The 21,157-nt window shown below is 39.2% G+C and overlaps 1 protein-coding gene across 1 annotated transcript in view; it reads right to left on the bottom strand.

The window, feature by feature from the left end:
- Nucleotides 1-21,157, bottom strand: part of appbp2 (amyloid beta precursor protein (cytoplasmic tail) binding protein 2) — a 55,923-nt gene that overhangs the window by 15,928 nt on the left and 18,838 nt on the right. Inside the window, exons 3-10 of the mRNA XM_078422204.1 lie at nt 19,940-20,091; nt 12,104-12,227; nt 9,204-9,372; nt 7,476-7,565; nt 6,454-6,521; nt 4,375-4,480; nt 2,192-2,316; nt 1,688-1,773 (exon numbers count right to left, since the gene is read on the bottom strand). Coding sequence (XP_078278330.1) covers nt 1,688-1,773; nt 2,192-2,316; nt 4,375-4,480; nt 6,454-6,521; nt 7,476-7,565; nt 9,204-9,372; nt 12,104-12,227; nt 19,940-20,091 — 920 coding nt within the window. The remainder of the gene's footprint in view (nt 1-1,687; nt 1,774-2,191; nt 2,317-4,374; nt 4,481-6,453; nt 6,522-7,475; nt 7,566-9,203; nt 9,373-12,103; nt 12,228-19,939; nt 20,092-21,157) is intronic.

Here is a 21,157-nt window from a genome sequence, read left to right as displayed (position 1 = left end):
GGCCTCCACTGCCTTCCGAGGCAAAGAATTCCACAGATTTACAACTCTCTGACTGAAAAAGTTTTTCCTCATCTCCGTTCTAAATGGCCTACCCCTTATTCTTAAACTGTGGCCCCTTGTTCTTGATGAAGAGTGCCCTTGAGGGTTCCAGTCCATAGATCCTTGAAGCACAGGTGGATAAAAAGTAGTGAAGAACTACTTGCCTTCATCAGCCTTGGTATAGAATATAAGAGCTGACATGTCCTGTTGCAATTTTATATAACATTGGTTAGGCGACATCTGGATTACTGTATGCAGTTCCGGATGCCTCATTACAGGAAGGATGCAATTGTACAGGAGAGAGTGAAGAGGATATTCTTCAGGATGCTTGCTGCCTGGATCGGAGCATTTGAGTTACCAGGAGAGAATGGATAGGCTGGGGTTTATTTCCCTTGAAGCAGAGGAGGCTGAAGAGCGAGTTAATAGTGGTATAAAAATATGAGGAGGATAGAAATAAACATTCAGTTTCATTACTATGCCATCACATATAAAAGCTATTAAGTTCGAAACACCAAGTTTTGTTCAAAATTTGCACATTTCTAAAGTATTGAATCTGAGCTTCATTAGTGTGTTGAATTGATTAGTGGAGACTGGAGATGACAAGGGGGACCAAGCTAATGCATTTGGCTGCTCTTGTGCACCACCTGCTGCAGAAATACTCTTGGAAAAATGCCAAGACTATTTCAAGGCTGTAGAGTTGCTGCCTTGTAGCACCAGTAGACCCAAGCTCGATTGTGACTACGGGTGTTGTCTGTACAGTTTGTACATTCTCCCCGTGACCGCATGGGTTTTCTCCGAGATCTTCAGTTTCCTTCCACATTCCAAAGACAGTGGAAGTTTGTAGGTTAATTGGCTTGGTATAAGTGTAAATTGTCCCTAGTGTGTGTAGTATAGTGTTAGTGTGCGGGGATCACTGGTGGGCCAAAGGGCCTGTTTCCATGCTGTATCTCTAAATTAAACTAAAACTAAACAAGAGTAAAAGCTTGACAGTATTATACTTTGGGAGTTTTGCTGAGAATTGTGTTTTGTGGGCTGTTCCTCCATTAACTTAATTAAAGTTGTCCAAAATGCTGAGTGGTTCCAGAAGTAGGTCTGGTTTTTTAAAAAACATTTCCAGCATGTGTAATTCTTTTTCATTTCAGTTCACAATTTTATCCAACGTTTGATAAAATGCATGACTTATGCATTCCTTTAAAAAGCTTAGCTTTTTGACTCAAGGTCTAAAGGGTCTAACAATATTGGATTATATGCACTGGAGTAAAACATTTGGGTCCAGATTTGATTAATCCATGCCCGCTCAGTACTTCAGCTGGGCCAAGACGATTTGTTATATATATATCATTATGCCCTTTTCTTCTTCATCAAGATCTAATGTTTCATCCTCATTAACTTCATGCTTGTGATTTTTATATTCATGATCAGACTGGTTCTGGAAGACAATTTTATGCATGGCTTGTTTTCAGAATGCCAGCGCCTGGGCATTGTTCTATAGCAGTCTTTATATTGGTAGTAGATGAGACTACTCAAAGCTTAAATAATAAAACTAAAATCACAATATTTTCTATACATGTGCTCAAAGGGATAAGTTGAAGGCATGTCTCAAAAGTACAATGAGTTTTGAACAAACGATTCATTTTAACATACAAACCTTTAACTCTTTTAGATGAAGCCAACAATAAGTGGTCTTCTGGGAGGATATGAGTGATGATCTCTATGGCACGCTCAGCATGAAATCTGTTGAGGAAAAGTACAGACCCAGCATTAAAACTGCAGACTGCTGCTTTTGTCAGGGGAGTGAGCCTTCAAACAAAAAGTATCAGATAATTCTAAAGAAAAGGGAGATGAGAAGGAAAATTGGAGAGCCAAACTAGTAAATGCAAGACATGAACACATCATATATAAACAATAGCAGTCATCTATAGTCGGAACACCTGACAGGTTAAGCATTAAATGTGGATAGATGGGTCATGTCAATGTCTGCAAATATATTTTCTTTATTTATAAAGTTAAAAATGTTCAAAACGTGTGAAAATATTTTATCTGCATGTATTGAGAGGATGTTCTACCTGAACATGAAGTTCCGAAAAGGATTTCTAAATCACCAGTTTTCTAATAACAAAAAACATTTTTAACATGCTACTAAATGACTTACCGTGCATTGTCAAACTTCCCAGAACTATAATGGTGTACATAAGAGGAATAAGCCAGGTCCTCATGAGCTGTTGCTACATGGATATTCTTGCCTCCAAACACAGACTGTCGGATGTTAAGCGCTGTCTAACAAACAAGAGTTAAAAGTCTACAATTATTAGCCTGTACATGCTGCACGCATCAACTACCTACAAACTTATTTTGAGTACTATGACCGATATCTAATCATGCAAATTAATCCATTATCAAAACTCCATTTTAGGCCACGTTATGCATGACTACACATAATGAAACTTAAGTAGTTTACAATGAGTGCATGGGCGCTGTGTCAGTGACCAGAATAGTCTCTGTTTAATTAGCCAATAAGTCTTTCCTCCTTTGCCAAAGTCTTCTATATTAACTTGCCATTAGCTTTCAACATGACCAAGGGCTAACTTATATAAAATGAATGCCCTTTAAATTCACACAAAAGACATTAAATACAACAAAACAGAATAAGAATGCAAAGCATAGTAGCATTCTTGCGCTTGCTGCAAAATTCAATAAGCTCAGAGCCGATCTTTTATTTTAACACTTTATTTCCTTCAAATCCTCCTACCGTTAAGATTGTCGTAAGATCAAAAACCTATGGATCAATGCTTGTCACATACTCTGCTATTGAAATTTTGTAACCTTCCAAAGATTCTCTACACACTGTGAAGAAAAATCTTTTTATCCCGGCCCTGAATGTACACTGTGATCCCTTATCTTGATATCTTAGCCGGAGAAAATACCATTCTTGCAACTAATTCAATCAAACCCTAAGAATTTTGTACATTTTGACAAGTTTGCCTCATTATTCTGGAGAGTATCGATGCAGCCTGCTTAATATCTCCTCAAATGACCAACTCACCATCCTGCAAAACAGGGTGGGAACATTTCACTCCACTCCCTCTATTGCACATATTTCATTGGTTAAGGAACCAAAAACATCTCCCAAAGAATATTTTTTGGATGAGAAAGAACTATGCTCTGGTGGAGGGAATTGCAGTTTTGGACACTGGAAACTAATGGTGTAACCAGTAATTAGACATAGAATAGTACAGCACAGGAACGGGCCATTTGGCCCACAGGGTTTGTGCCAAACATCATGCCAAGTTAAACTGATCTCATCTGCCCTCTACTCCCTACACTTCCATGTGCTTATCTAAAAGCCTCTTAAATGCCACCATTGGATCTGCCTCCACCTCCACCCCTGGCAATGCGTTCCAGGCCCCCACCACTCTTTGTGTAAAAAAAACTTGCCCTGCAAATCTCCGTTGAGCATTCCCCATCTCACTTTATAGCTATGCCTTCTGCTGTGGACATATCCATCCTGGGAAAATAGTTGATTGTCTATCCTAAGTATCTCATAAATTTTATATACTCTCGTCTTCCCTCAAACTCTGACATTCCAGGGAAAATAATCCAAATCTATCCAACCTCTCCCTGTAACTGAAACCCTCTCATCCAGTCAGGTCCTCTGCCCCCTCTCCAAAGCCTTCACCCTTCTCTGGAAGGGTGGAATGGTGAGACCAGAACTGCGTGCAATACCCCAAAAAATGGGACATCAGAGAAAGGAGACGTGACTTGATTAGTGTTGGTGGAATTAAGGGGAATGGAAAAGTGGAGTGGCACATGGTTCAGAAAGGATCTAAACATTATTTAAAATTGAGACTGAACAATAACAATTTGGGGCCTTAATTTTTTAGAGTCAACGTAGGCGCACAAGGAGAACCTGGTATACGGTTGGGAATTCTTGAAGTTGAGAATGAGTTAAATTATTGAGAAGCTGAAAGGCTAGGGAGGAAAGCACAGGCTTGAGTACACAGATGACAACTCAAGCACAAATTGCAGAACTGATAATCTAAAGTATAGGCGGAAACTAAGATAGTGGTCAAACTAAGCTTTTTATAATAACTACCTGATTGAATATAGTAAGCAAAAACTGTCTGGTTTAGTTTGAGAGTACAGGGAAGACTGCATGGTATTTGTCTCAGGTTCATAGATGTTTACTCTGATCTTCCAAAACTTTAGCCTGAGAAAATAACAGGTCATCTAATGCAGCATGTCTGAAAAAGTCCAATAATAGACTTCTTCTATTCAAATAAGCACATGCTTGAGAAAGCAAAGAGGATAAGTACAAATCTCAATGTTCCAACGTACCTGATAAATAGCCACTGATTGACAAATATTATCTACGTTCAGCAAGTAAAATCCATAATCTAAGAGGGTATCAGAATATTTGGGATGTTTAGGTCCAAAATGTTCCCTGAAAATAAATGTCTTTAGTTAATAATAGGTCATGTATTATCACAATTCAGACATTTTTACATTATACTGTTAAAATTTCAAATCCTCTTTTGGGGTAAATGTTGTTAAAATATTTCTTTAAAGGTTTTTGACCACTATAAAGAAAACATAACATGCTGTGTGGAAAGTCTTTTCTTCATTGTGCTGATTTTGTTCTGCGATACATTAAAAAAAATTCATCCCATAAGGAATGGAATAGTAATGCCTGAATTTTGGCCCAATTGTTACTTTGCACAATCTCATATCGAGTGTGATGCAGTGGGGTAGAAAAAGAACCGACAACAGCAAAAGTAAAACCAAAGTAAAATCAATATAAATATCAGCCTGCCTAAAATAATCCAGAAAATTGAACTTGCTCAAACTCTAACATAGAACAGTATTGCACCAGAACCGACCCTTTGGCCCACAATGTCTGTGCCAAACATGATGACAAGACCAGTTCCGATCTGCCTGCACACAATGTGTATCCCTCCATTGCCTGCACATCCATCTGCCTACCCAAAGGTCTCTTAAATGCCACTATCATAAATGCCTCAACCACCATCCCAGACAGTGCATTTCAGGCACTCACCACCCTCTATGTAAAACACTTGCCCTGAACATTTCCTTTAAACTTTGTCCCTCTCACCTTAAAGTTATGCCGTCTAATATTTTATTTCTCCATTCGGTGAAAAGGGTTCTAAACATCTACCCTATCTATGCCTCTCATAATTTTACCCACTTCTCTCAGGTCTCCCTGCAGCCCCCAACGTTCCAGAGAAAGCAATCTAAGTCAGTCCAACATCTCTCCGTAGCTCATACCCCCAATCCAGGCATCATTCTAGTAATCCTCCTCTGTACCCTTTCCAAAGCCTCCACATCCTTCCTGTAACAGTGTGACCAAAACAGCAGACAATACTCCAAATAGTCAAGTCAAGTCAAGTCAATTTATTTGTATAGCACATTTAAAAACAACCCACGTTGACCAAAGTGCTGCACATCTGACCAGGAAAAAAAAGAAACATACAGTGGCAGGCAGCCAAACACAACGGCGCGGCCATCTTGAACAAAATGTTAATTCAATCATAGGACCTAACCAATATAATGTTGCACCATGACTTCCCGACTCTTATACCAAATGTCCCAAACAATGAAAGCAAATATATCATATGCTTTCTTTACTACTTTATCTACCTGTGTTGCCACTTTCCGGGAGTTATGGACTTGGATCCCAAAATCCCTTTGTATATCAATGCTGTTAAGGGTCATGTCATTAATTTTATATTTTCCCCTTACATTTAACCTCCCAAAGTGGAACATCTCACACTTGCTCGGATTAAACTCCATCACCCATTTTTCTGCCCCTACCTGTAACAGATCTATATACTGCTGGATATCTTGACAGCCTTCTCCATAACCCACCACTACAGCAATCTTGGTGTCATCTATAAACTTACTAATCAACCTGTCTGCAGAACTCCACTGGTCACAGACCTCCAGCCTGAATATTGCCCTTCCACCTCAACCCTCTGTATCAGTAAGGCAGTTCTGAATCCACATGGCCAAATCACTGTTAATCCTGTGCATCTTAAATCTTCTGGATCACCCAATCATGGGGGGACCTTATGAAATGCCTTACTAAGATCCATGTAGACGACGTTCACCGCCCTACCCACAACGATCAACTTCATTACCTCCTTAAACAATTTGATCAAGTTAGAAAGACACGATCTGCCATGTAGGAAAAGGGGTAGGCAGCCGGCTCGGGCAGAGCCTATTCCGCCTGGCGCCATGACTCACTGATGGCCATCTTGGCCAGGCCTACCCATGTCCTTCTCCTTGGTGAAAACAGATGCAAAGCACTAGTTTAGCGCTTCACCCACATCCCCAGACTCCAGACACACATTCCAAGCATGAATCAACAGAGCTTGATACTTTTACACGAGAACTTACCGTGCTAAATACACTGCATGCTTTATTAACTGCTCTGCCTTCTTGAATTCTCGCTTCACCACACATGCCTGGAAAGCAAAAATAATTCAATTCCAAGCAACTTGATGACCCGAATACAATTTGGAGAATGTAATGATGACCAATTATAAAGTTAACGTTATTGTTATTCGGAATTTATTAACGATATCAGTATTGAGTACAGTTAAACAAAGCTGCACAAGAACAGACCCTTCATGATACCAATAATGCCAAATTAAACTAACCCCATCTGCCTGCACAATCCATATCTTTACAATCGTTGCCTCTTCACATGCCTATCTAAATGCCTCTCAAACATCACTAGGATATTGGCTTCCACGCCCTGTATCCCTGGCAGTGCCTTCCAGGCACCAACCACTGTAAAAAAAAAACATCCTGCACATCTCATTTAAACTTTTCCACTCACTTCAAAATACACTCTCTATAATGTTTAACATTTTATACCCTGGGAAACAAAACTCCGATTGGCTGAACTATTAATGCCTCATAATTTTATAAACCTCTATCAGGTCACCCCTCACCCTCCGAACGGCAGAGAAAACAATCCAAGTTTGTTCATCCTTTCCTTATAGTCAATAGACTCCAATCCGGGCAGCATTCCTGGAAGCAACTCAACTTCATCCTCTCGAAAGCCTTCGTAATAGAGTGGCGACCATGATTGCACACAATATTCCAAATGTTGCTGAACCAATGTCTTATACAGCTTCAATATGACTTCCTGACCCTTACACTTAATGCCTCAACCGATGTGGGTTAGGGATATGTAAATTTACACTATTAGATTTTGAATTTCGGTACAATTAGTTGGAGCAAGGCTTCAAGTTACCCTACTAACTTGCTATTTTACAATGATTGTACACTACAGATTAATTGAAAGAGTTAACGACTCGGCAATCCATTAATTCATTATAATCCTCATTATTTAAACAACATTTTTCTAGTTTTCTTCAAAATACATTAAACAAAATAAAAGAACTACTCACTTTTGAAGCTTGTCTCAAAACATCAACTGCTACTTTCACTGGCAAGCCAACAGTGATTTCCTTCATTGCTTCTACACACCATTTATAAGCCTATTAACAAAGATAAAGGCATTTTAATTGCATGCCTTTTAAACACCAGACGCAACAAGTTTAATTAATTCTTGCATGTAGTGCAATAAAAAAGTCCTTTTATGATAATGATTGCAATAATGTAGCAGGTTGACCATATTAAAGGTTATGCTACAATAATCATTCATATTTCATTAGGTGGATAAAACACAAGCAATTCAGTGCACATTTGGATGGTCACCAAAATATTTGAAAGATTTCAGCTCAATTAGGGTGGCAATGTGGCGCAGTGGTAGAGCTGCTGCCTTACAGTGCCAGAGACCCAGGTTCGATCCTGACTACGGGTGCTGTCTGTATGGTTTGTACTTTGCAGGGTTTCTCTGCGTGCTCCGGTTTCTTCCCACACTCAAAACATACAGGTTTGTAGGTTAATTGGCTTTGGTAAAATTGTAAATTGTCCATAATGTAGGATAGTGTTAGTGTAAGGTGAAGTGGACTCTGTGGGCTGAAATGCCCGCTTCCACGCTGTATCTCTAAAGTCTCTTATTTTTAACTGCTTAAATCTACATTACAAACCTAATGGTTGAAATGTACATTAAGTTCCTTGATGTACAGGAAATATCAATTCAGAATCAAAACTAACCTTTCCAAAAACGAGCAAAGTGCCCATTAGAAACAAAATTATCGGGTTTTCGAATGATTTTCGATTAAAACAATTTAGGCAAAGAAAATGTAACACAGTAGCAAAAGAGAACACAAAGCTTCTGGAAAAGCATGAACATATTTGCGCAATATTTTTAAGATGACCTGAATATGTGAAAGGAACCATATAAAATGAAGTCCCCCGTTTTTTCTGGTTCACATCTATTTATACCTTAATGATCTATGTTAGACTTTGTTCGGGCAGATGAGCGCTCAACAGATTAAAAGTCAACACCCATTTTAGCAACAAATCAACAAAGATGCACAAGTCAATGCAGCAGTGTCAAAGGTGCTCCTTTTCTAACAAACCCTGCCTTGTCTGGCAAGTTGAGACCCGGCAAACTTTCCCAGAGCCCTGACCAATATTTCACATACTGGAACGTAATTATTCGCTTCACTTCAATATTTGTGCACAGTTAGTTCACGGCACATTTTCAAGAGTGCTATTAGATTTCAAAAGTACTGCTGCTGTGGAGAACATATAGTGTTCCAATACATGAAAGAAAGCAGTTATTTCTTACAGGTATTTGTCAGTAGTCCTTGGATGTTTGCCTGTGTGCTACCGTTTTTCTTACCGTGTGCAAAAATTTGCAAATACACAATAAAAATAAATAAATGGTCATGAAACGACATGAAAAACATTATATAAACCTCATACATAAAAAGTAACAGAAACAAACTTTCAGGGATGTACCAAAGAGACATTTGTTGGGATACCTCACAGGCTAATTTCCCCATTATTGGAACAAGAAATCAGGATAATATTTGGTGAGCTCATGCATAGCAGAGATCGAGATCAGTTTATCATGAGCATGGAATTTGGACTATCATATTGCACATTATTTGCATACAATGACATTTTTAACAACGTTCAAACATTAGAAAAAAAACCTATTCAGATTTTCTGAGGTGCAATTAAAAGAATAAAATATGCAGCACTTTTTGGACAGAACTTACCTCATCATAATGACTTTTAGCAAAAAGTAGTGCACAGAGCTCTCCAAACAGTGCTGCTCTATTTGCCTGATGGCCATGTTTTGCCAGCTTTTCAATGTAGGTCTGAGCCAGTTTGTAAGTCTCTTCCCCCAAGTGGTATTTACAATTGCCATTACGCACATGGAGCAACCTTGAAAATAAATACATTAGAATTATAACAAATAATAACATTAAAACAAATCAATAATTTCCCACACTTTGTAGTTAAAGTTGCTTTTTGTAGATAATAGTTTGGAATTTCTTTGCACTCCTTTAGAAGGATGAGAGGGGATCTTATCGAAACGTATAAGATTATTAAGGGGTTGGACACATTAGAGGCAGGAAACATGTTCCCAATGTTGGGGGAGTCCAGAGCCAGGGGCCACAGTTTAAGAATAAGGGGTAGGCCATTTAGAACAGAGATGAGGAAAACTTTTTCAGTCAGAGTTGTGAATCTGTGGAATTCTCTGCCTCAGAGGGCAGTGGAGGCCAATTCTCTGAATACATTCAAGAGAGAGCTAGATAGAGCTCTTAAGGATAACGGAGTCAGGGGGTATGGGGAGAAAGCAGGAACGGGGTACTGATTGAGAATGATCAGCCATGATCACATTGAATGGCGGTGCTGGCTCGAAGGGCCGAATGGCCTACTCCTGCACCTATTGTCTATTGTCCTCGGTTCAATACTGCGTGCGCTGGAAACCCCAGAAATTCAAATGAAAGTCCTTGCATTAGAATACCGAGTGTAAAATTCCTCAGTAAATCTCCAGGTTACTCGGAATGCAAGTGCATACAATATCTACGTAGCCAAATTTCTTATTTCTGGCAGCACAGATGCAGCACCCATGCGGCATATACGATGTACTGTAATACTGAAATGTTATCTAACAGAGAATTAAAATTTGACATCAGCTCATTGTGCAAGAACATACAGAAAGTAATTTTTCTTTTCTTTTAGCAGAACAAAGCTAAAGCTTAATTCTACATCTTCTGATCCTATTTCATCTCTTGCTAAGGACTGAATTTCATTCCTTGCCAGCAGAGCCACCCCACCCCCTCTCCCCACCTGCCTGTCTTTTCCATAGAGTATGCATCCTTGGATTTGTTAGCTGGATGCCTGGGAATTTCCTGATCTAGAATTTATATAGAATACAGTCTTTGTTTGACACATTAAATGGAAGACGTTTTACAGACTTTTAACATGATGCTCTAATAACCAGCATCATTTCAATCAATTTTAAATTGATCCAAAAAGCACCACGCCAATTCCTAAAAAAAAGGCAACAAACAAAGGATAAAGTCTGGAGTAACTCAGCAGGACAGGCAGCATCTCTGGATAGAAGGAATTAGTGAAGTTTCGGGGCGAGACCGTTCTTCAGCCGATCCGAAAAGTCACCCATTCCTACTATCCAAAGATGCTGCCTGTCCCGCTGAGTTACTCCAGCATTTTGCGTCCATCTTCAGTGTAAACCAACATCTGCAGTTCCTTCCTACACAAAGGATAAAGTCTAACTACTACATTATTGATTTAAAGGATTTACCGTGCAATTAATCATACCCAAGAGTACAAGTTGATCCTTTTATTTGAAGTTGAAGCAGGACTTATTCACGATTTAACTAATTTATATCATGAACTAAAATAGACTGCTTAATCTGACTGGTGATGGCTAGTTAAGTCAAAATAGAACACCAATGGCCTTTAGCAGTAAATTTGATTATCCCTCGTGCCAAATTGCTGCATCCTGTAATCAAACTGCTTGTACTTTACAGTTAGCAAAGATCTTCCATCATAGGTAATTTTTGAAGTGGGTTTCATCCCCGCATAAAGAACCATAATCACTCAGCATTTTTGAATGAATCTACACCAAACATCAAGTGCTGATTTACACAAAGTATTTTTGCAAACAAAATATTTTAGTCAAGTTCCCAATTAGCTTATTAATCATTTTTGTAGAAAATGTATAATTCTCAGTTTTAAATTCATGACCATCGGATTTAATTATGTTTGCATTCATCCACTTGAGAGGCATGAGCATCTAATTAAGATGTAGCACAAAGAACTGTAGATGCTGGTTTATAACATTATATACAAAATACTGTAGTAATTCAGTGGGTCAGGCAGTACATCTGGAGAACATGGATAGGTGAAATTTCGGGCCGAGACCTTACTTCAGATTTATTATAGTTGAGGTGGGGGGGGGGGGGGGGGGGGGTGGAAGAGAAGCTGGAAGAGAAGGGGGGGGGGGGGGGGGGGAGGACAAAGTCTGGCAAATGTAACAGGCAAGGGCATTAAGCTGGATCATTCCTCTCTTCGCAAGTAATGCCTACCTATTGAATACTTCCAGCATTCATCAGCTACTAGTTTAAAAAAGTGTAGTAAACTATTACAGGTCTATCACCTATTTTTTGGCACTCTTGGTTCCAGGATATTTCTGGATTATCCAGACCAGAGGTCACGGTCTCCAACAGGAGTTCAACGGTACTGTAACAGTCCACCTCAGACGCAGGGGTGCCAAGATACCGCCTACAAAGTCGGCTAAGGAGGCAGATCTGCTGTCTCTGGCCAGGCCAGAGTCCCAGCCGCGATGAGCAAATTCGACCCGCTGATCAGCCGTGAAAGTCCTGGTGGGGTGGAGATTGGCCACCTCACCCTGCCTAGGCATCGATCTTTCAGGGTGGGGGGATTCGGGGGGAGGGGGAATTTCAACTGTGCTCTCGTATTTTTGGTAATTAAAGGAGGTGCCGGACCACCAGTTGCCGGAAAATCGTTGGTGGACCTGTATAATATTTAACTACTTTATAACGTAGACTACACCTCAAAAGTAAAGAATTGACTGAAGTTGCAAAACAAGCTATTGAAAAAGATGTTTCTGTCTACCACACACCTGACACAGCATTCCACGGCACGAAACCAATGAAGCACCTCATCGTGGAGCGAGCACAGCTGAAGACAGGAAAGGAACACCTTCTCAGCATCACTGTACCAGCCTGCATCAGAAAGAAACCCACCTGTGGAAATGTAAAACAAAAGTAAAATGATCAAGCATGGTCTTGCTTTACTGCTCCAATGCATTTCTTTGGCTTATGAATGGTGTTTTATGCAGCTTTCAAGTATATGTAGATAATCAGAGGCACGCCATCAAGCAATATTCCATTTAAATTCAGCTGACCTTTCATTATGCAATTACAAAAGGTTTTGGAACAGTTGCCTCAACTGTCCAAAAATAACTGAAACAACGTGCTGCGTTCTCATTTTAGTTTCCATAAATCGCAGCAGCAGACTTACAATAAATGAACTGGATTGTACAGTGAGTACTCATTCAGCTGATCATGAAGTTAAGCGCACAATTCAATTTCTAATGAACATCACGGCCATCAAACATCTAGTTTTGTTTATTATTGTTACGTCTACTGAGGTACAGTGAAAAGCTTTTGTTTGCGTGCTATCCAGTTACAAAAAGACTATACATGGATACAATCAAGCTGTCCACAGAGAACAGACAAAGGATAAAGGTTCAACATTTAGTGCAAAGATATCACATTGAAGTCCGACAATTTCCGATTAAAGATAGTTCCAGCTGATGAGGGCTGTTCAGATGCCTGATAACAGCTGCGAAGAAACTATCCCTGAATCTGGAGGTATATGTTTTCAAACCTCTGTACCTCTTGCCTGATGGGAGAGGGGAGAAGAGGGAGTGACTGAGATGAGACTCATCCTCGATGATGCTGGCGACATTGCAGAGGCAGTGTGAAGTGTAAATGCAGTTAATGGGAGGGAGGCTGGTTTGTCTGATGGCCTGGGCTACATATAGAACTCAATGCAATTTCTTTTGGTCTTGGATGGGGTGGTCTTGGAGCGTCAGATTAAAGTCTTGCATTAATCAAAGCTTTCACAGCTACTTTTCAGCTGATGATAAAAAATCACGCAACAGGCCATTTCTCCAGCTTGCATTCATACCTATAACTCCATCTTTTTTAAATTACTGAGAGCAAGATGGTAGGCCCTCGTCCATTTCAATAGAACATTATAATGTTCGAGGTCACAGTGGAAATAACTTTTTGGAATAAACAGATTTTCTTTGGATAAAACATCTAACTAAATATTAATCCCTCATCCCACTCCCACATCACCACTGAGGTGACTTTAAAAAGTACAAATTGTTTATTATGTCTTTGTTGATCACCAGAACAGCAGATGACACATGGATCAAGATAAATCAGCGAGTCAGGTGAAATATAATAATAATAATACATTTATATAGCACTTTTCATGCACATTAATGCAGCCCAAAGTGCTTTCCACAAAAACAAACATGAGTCTAAACAAAGATACAATATAAAACAGTTAGGACATAGGCATACAAAGCAGATATATATTTTAAAAATTAAAATTTAAAATTGGGAGTGTAAAATCAGTTAAAAGCTTGAGTAAAAACTATATATTTTTAACTGCCGTTTAAAAATCTCAATTGAGTCGGCATCCCTCATCACCCTAGGTAGGGTATTCCACAGCTTGGTGGCGTAGTTGAAAAAGGCTGCCTTGCCAATTTTCTTACTGCTGCAGCATTGAGTGGCTAACAGGCTGGCATCAGAAGACCTGAGTGCTCAAGTAGGATCATACGGAAGGAGGGACTCTAAGATATGCTGCTCCCAAATCATTTAGGGCTTAGGAGGACCTTATAGTCTATCCTGAATCTTACAGGGAGCCAATGAAGGGAGTATAATACTGGGGTGATACGTTCCCTTTTCTTGGTATTTGTTAAAAGCCGGGCTGCGGCATTTTGAATATAGCTCTGTTGTGGACTGGCATGGTTCTGATGGGCTAAATAGCTTCCTTATTTGTTAGTCACATGTGGAGAATCTTAGGGAATTCGCCACATTAATGTTATAAATGGTCACCCAGCTGACTTTTGTGAATGCTTCATCTTTGAATACAAAAGCATCTAGCAAAACGAAAGGATTTATGTAACCACACCGAGTTTTTCAAACGCTTGGCTGGTTCTGGAAGATTTTGCAAATCTTCTGAATCATCAGCTAAGCCCTATTCACCCCATCGATACAAGCAGACACTACCTACAAAATCTTCCATTTTCCTCCTACATATTTGTCCTCTGCAAGCTAATTCATGAGCCTCTCACTTTCCTTGATTTATTCAAATCTCTATACACTCAATTTGTTAAACATACTTCATTTGAAGTGTAAAATGTCAAGGAAACCAATTCAGCGGCAAAATATTTTTTGGCTTATGTTCCCCAGCATCATGTTTACACAAGAAATGTTAAGGAACAAAGAAAAACCTTTTGTAGAAATAAAACTGAGGCTTCATACTTCTGTGGCAGGCCTTAAAATTATGAATGCTTGTTTCTATGCAAATTCTGTGAGTTCCAAGATAACTGATGAGGCCGATAGAAAACTGTACATTTTGCTATGGGTGGGGCAAAAAGGGTGGGTCGCTTGGAAGTTGTTGCGCACATTCCTTATTTATATTGGGATCGATGTGCTCCTACACATAAACTCAAGATCCCAGTACCAACTCAAAAGTACAGCCATGGACGAGGAATTCCTAGGAGTCAATGGAAACATTGCATTTTTACCTCAAAGAGATTTTCAGAATATCATACAATCTTTAGCCTATCAATCGGGTCATTTCTTTTTGTGCCAGAACTGAGAATGGAAGTGTCCTTTTCAAAAGGTTTTTTTCCTCCTTAGAAATAATGAATCCTGCATGGCAGGATTGACAGTGTAAATAGGGCTGTAATGTCAAGGCAATTGGCCTAGGAGGGGACACTGGCAGAAGGGAGCTCCTGGCGAGCTCTGCGCGGCCGTGCTGGACCGGGCCCGCCCACCAGCCTGGAGCTGACCAGGAGCTGGCTCGGCTGCTGGCGGGTGAGAATGAAGGGCCATCGAGAGAGAAGTCATCTGCGTGAGTGTGCCGGTGGTTGGCCGAGGATGGGGCCGCGTGAGTCCCAACGCTGCCGAGAACAAAGAGGACCCTGTTTGGGGGGTGCCGAGAACAAAGAGGATCCGGTGCTGGGGAGGTCAACGGGAACAAAGAGGGTCGGGGGGTGGATGATGTTGTACTTCGTGGTTCGGTATCTGTTATACCATTGTGATGACTCTGGAATGACCACAAGTACATGTATTTAAGGGTTTAAAAGCTGGAGCATAAATCCAGGCTCAGTTTATTTCACGGCCACCTGGAACCAGAGTGCCCGCCAATATTACGTCATTCTCATATATACACGTTGCTACACGGGCAAACAAAATAGTCCTTGTGATATAACAAAATAGTCCTTGCAATATCACAACAGATGATGGAAGAGGAACTGCATTGAGCTTTGAAGGCACAGCTTTGTCTGCACCCTTTACGTGGCAACTCTTGCATACTTGTACTGTATGCAAATAAAGAATCCCACCGTATCCAGTACACTTGACAATAAAGCATCAATCAATCAATCATTGATTTGCTTATTCTTGATCCAGTTGAATAGGTAGCCTAGACATAGGTATAAAATAAGGCAGTGATCACTGATGCCTGGTAAGTCATGGGCGTTGTCCTGGGTTTTTCATGATGTTATAAACAGCCATATCCTCAGAACAACAAAGGCTGTGCTGGTGTATGGTGGGTGATGGCAAATTTCATTATTGCCGTCCATCTTTGCCGATGTTCCATCCGATATATAAGGAATGGTCAATATTTTTTCAGGGTCTAGCTAAGATGTTTATTATTTAGGATAGGTTGGCAAAAGACTTTTGCTTTTAGGATTTTGAGTGCAAGGATTTGCTCTCGTGCTTCACAGAATAAGTTGATGACTTGGTGATTGGCTTCAAAATGCATGGAGTGTGGTTGAGGGCAAATTTTGTGGTAGATCTTTAACATCAGCGGTAGGGGTGAAAATAACTAAGCACCCGTACCTCTCAGCTGTGATGCACTGGCTGAGTACTCAGCCCAACCTCTACAAATCTGTGCTCAAGTGTTAAATGATTTTAAATTTGGCAAACGTTCCCCATTTCTTTAAAATATTTCTTAATCAAGTTTATCATTCAAGTTTGCTTGATGGCTCAATAATGTAATGAACCAAATAATGCATTACACAGAACACAAATTTCCCCGAGTTCAATTCCTCATCCATCTGAATCAGTTGATGGGTTGTGATGTGAAATAGTGGATCATTATTGTTATATTAAATAGCAGAATAACTCTTCTGGTTTCTGACTTCAGATATTAAGACAGTCATTTCTGCTGAATGAACATGCAATAGAACAGCTTGGTTACAAATTGATCTTGAACCACCTTCAAAGGGAAAGCTCCAAGGACAAACAGAAACCCATCATTCAGGAAAACAGTGATTTATCAACTTATTCATTAGAATCAACAATATTTGTAAATTTGCAGAGGACACCACGGCAGTGGGCCCCAATCACAAACAATAACGAGATGGAGTAAATGAAGACAACAAGGAGCTTAGTAACATGGTGTCAAGTTAACACCTTAGCCGTCAATGTCATTTAAGATGGAGCTGGTTATTAACTTCAGGAAACAAGGTGGTAAACACTCCCCCGTTGGCAATGGTGCTGAAGTGGAAGTGGTTGAGAGTTCATAAATTCGAAGAGTAAAATTAGGCCATTCAGTCCATCAAGACTGTGCCATTCAATCATGGCTGATCTATATTTCCCTCTCAACCCCATTCTCATGCTTTCGCCCCACAACCCTTGACCCCTTGCTAATCAAGAATCTGTCAATTTCCACCTTAAAATATCCATTGACTTGAGACCATCAAGTTCCTCACCAACGATTTGTCCCAGAGCAACCACAAAGAAGCAACAACCAAGAAAGCACACTAACGCCTCTACTTTCTCAGAAGATGAAGGAAGTATGGCATGTCTACAACGATTCTTACCAACGTCTACAGATGCACCATAGAAAGCATCCTATCAGGATGCATCAGCTTGGTTTGGTAATAGCTCTGAGCAAGACAGCAAGAAATTGCAGAGTTGTAAACGTAACTCAGTCCAGCATACAAACCAGCCTCCCGCCCATCGACTCCATTTACACCACGTTACCTTGGTGAAACAGCCAACATAATCAAAGACTATTTGATTTATTCACAAAATGCTGGAGTAACTCAGCAGGTCAGGCAGCATCTCGGGAGAGAAGGAATGGGTGACGTTTCGGGTCGAGACCCTTCTTTTGTGAATAAATCGATTTGTACCAGCATCTGCAGTTATTTTCTTATAATCAAAGACTATGTTCACGCTGGCCATTTTCTTTCCTCTCCGTTGGGCAAAAGATAAAAAAGCTTGAAAGCACGCATCACCAAATTCAGGAACAGCTTCATCCCCGCTGTTATCGGACTACTGTGTGGCTCTCTCATATGTTAAGGGTACAGCCCTGATCTCCCAATTTACTGTATTGCAGCTCTTGCACATTCTTTTAATCTACACTTTCTCTGTAGCTGTAACACTATAATGTTGTACACCTTATTCTGCACTCTGGTATTTTTCTCTTTGCACTACCTGTTGTACTCAGGTATGGCTTGTCGTACTGATGTATATAGCTTGCTTTAACTGAATAGCACAGAGCATTTTTCACTGTATCTCAGTACAAATGACAATAGTACACAAATATCAATACATTTTTAAACCAAATATGACATTGCTGAACATGCCAAATTTGAAGTGTATTTAAAAAAAAACATTATTTTTAGAAGAGGCCCACACGACCTCTGGTTTCCCCTCAATTCAATACATTGCAAATTTTCAAGTGCAAATTATGCCCAGTGTTCCACAATAATTAGCCCTGATTTTATAAAATACTAGCAGTTGTCAAGAAATGACAAGAAAACATATTCTTAAAACTCCAGTTGTTAAGTGTACAAGTTACATTCATTTGTAGACCATTGAGGATCTAAATGGCCTGTTAATTTAAACTGATAAATTTTGGTGGAAAGAGTACCAAACATGTTTTAAAAGTTTCGACTATTGTATTAGACACAATATGCCTGATGAATATTTCTATATTTGTTTCTTTAAAATTATAGCCTGAGCATTTTATTTAACATGCTTTGTTGTATTTTTGTGTTGTAATTATGAAACTTTACCACTGCAAAAGGTATAGAAATAATCTTTTATTAATAGCAAAAACTTTAGAAGCACAGCCCAATTGAGAGCTGGTTTAATTACAAATGTTGTTTGCAGCAATAATTAAATGAGCATTTGTGGAAAATGCCAGTTGAGTAATTAAATTGAAGGCAAGATGAAACACTAAAATAAATATATCCAATTGAAGTGGTTTCTTATCACAATTATTATATTCAATCTTTCATAACAATGTCTACAAGATCCAAATAGATCTGTATGTCCCTACACAATGATCAAAATTAATGATTCCTAAAATTCCTGACAAAAAAGTGAGTTCATGCAGGGATCTTTTCCTGACAATTGCAAAATCAAATCTAATAGAATCACATATCGTTGTAGGAATCAGGTGGGGGAGGGGGGTGCTTGAACCGTGTTAAAAATTAAACATGAAATCTTAGAGACCAAATACAATTTAAGAGAGAGCATTATATATTAGCTCGGACAGTCAGCTCAAGATAAAGCAGTTGAGCATTTAATAAAAACTGCAGTGCCAATTTAAAAAATCTAAATGTCAGACCAAGTTACATATAATTTATAAGTTCAAAGACCTTTTAAACACAGCACTGATCTCATATTTAACAATCTAATTCTCACATTTAAGAAATTAGATCGAGCAACTGACATTTGTTTGAAAAATGTTATTGCTATATTTACTCACAGCACCTTCCAAAATAACTGCTGCAAAATCTCTAGTTAAATAATATCCGTCTTTCCCCAACTGTTAAAAATGGTGCATGAATATCTTCTAATAAATTATATTCAGCAAGAACTGTATTCGAGGCAATTTCATTTCTGACCATACGTGCATTTAATTCAATTTTTCAATATTGAATTGAATGGAATTTGTGTATTTTATTTAGAAGGTAACAAAAATTGTTTATCGTGAATATTTAAAGTCAAAGTTACAATTGCTAAAAAAAAATTAAAAAGTAGTAAATGACTTGTGTCCAATGTTAACGAAACAGAAGAGCTATCAGCAGAAACATTAGCTTACAAATTCATTGAATTTTGAACAACAGTTTAGCAATTATAAATAAATGATCAAACGGAGAACAAAGCAAGACCTGATACAGGGGAACTATCGTCAGGGAAGGGGAGGAGGATAGGGATGCAGAACAAAGGAGGACCTGGCGTGGGATACTGTAACTTTGTCAGCACCCTATGCATACCTTGGGTATGCAAAACAAAGACTTGTCACATGTGACCAAGTATTCATTCATTCAAGTCTAGAATTGCCACAACAACAAAAAAATCCACAGAATTCTTGGAAAAAAATTTTGAAAAAAAATAAAGGACTTATTGTTAAAGTCAATGGTCCAAAAAAATTTACGAAGAAATGAGAAAGTGATTAGAGAAAAAAAATAGACCAATGTATTTTTTAAACTCGTGGAGACAAATTCAAAATTAACAAGGGAGAACATCAAAATGCAATCCAAGATGAAGGGGCAGTATTGCCTTCAAGAACAACACAGCACAAGAACCTACCATCATACCATGATCCAAATACATATTTTTTCCTAGACTATACCTTTTACCTTACCAAGCAATTAAAAAAAAACCAATTTAAACACAGGGCTTACCTAAAACAAAGCCAAGTTGGATTGCTTTCTCTTTTACGTGGGCATCTGACTCTTCAATATAGGAACACCGCCTGCTGAAGGAATTTGCTAATACTGAAGCCACCTTTACTCCATGGTCCATTAAAGCTTGGAAACAGTGATGCAGGAGATGTCTAAAAGAGAGAACTTCTGCATTAGAGCCAATTTAATAAGATCCTTTGATACAAGCAAGTTGTATCTTTGTATATAATAATGATATGTAGGAAAACACAAAAAACACTCATTAGGTTAAGAAAAATGCACATTATGATGTTGATCAAACGGAAGACAGGCTGTCCCTGTGTTATGAACACACAACTTACTGACATACCCATATCAAGAATAACATCACATTTTGTTATAGGAAAATAACTGCAGATGCTGGTACAAATCGAAGGTATCACAAAATGCTGGAGTAACACTGCTTAGTTAATCCAGCATTTTGTGATACCGCACATTTTATTATGAACAATTAACAAATATTTAATTCAAAAGCCAAAAATAATTTCCCTCCCTCCCTGTTGTCAGGTAAGTAGAGGTAGAAGTAGACGAAGTAGAGGATCTAATCGCACAGAGAAAAGTAGAGACCCAGTTCTGAGTTTGACGATAGGTTTTGAAGAGATGGTGGCATTGAATACCAAGCTGGAGTCGACAGAAGCCCGACATGCATGTTCTAATTGGCCAAGAGGTGCATTTTGTCATAGGAAAATAACTGCAGATGCTGGTACAAATCGAAGGTATCACAAAATGCTGGAGTAACTCAGCAGGCCAGGCAGCATCTCAGGATAGAAGGAATGGGTGACGTTTTGGGTCGAGACCCTTCTTCAAGAAGTACAGACAGTAAGATTGCATCGCTGTCGGTCTGTTGTGGCGATTGGCGATACATAGTAATGGCTCTTCTATGCCAAAATCAAATTTGCACGTGGATGAATGTTTTTTCAAAAATGCTCACAGCCCTAGTACGTTGCATCCTGAATGCAGCCCCTCTTCAGATCACCCCAAAACTAATCTTGTAAGATAAGTACATAATGGGCAACAATTTTTCATACGAGGAGCAAATGGGAATATTGTATTTATAGGTCTGCGCAGGAGAGCCATAACAATTTTTTTTTTAAACTTCCGGTACATAAATGTTCCTCAACAGCTGAACTGGTCCAATGGACATATCAGGGAAGAATGGAAATCAATGTATTTTGTCCA

The sequence above is a fragment of the Rhinoraja longicauda genome, chromosome 26 (genome assembly GCF_053455715.1).
Source record: "Rhinoraja longicauda isolate Sanriku21f chromosome 26, sRhiLon1.1, whole genome shotgun sequence".
Lineage (NCBI taxonomy): Eukaryota > Metazoa > Chordata > Chondrichthyes > Rajiformes > Arhynchobatidae > Rhinoraja > Rhinoraja longicauda.
Note: the sequence above shows the minus strand (reverse complement) of the source record. Positions and strands in the feature narration are given on the sequence as shown.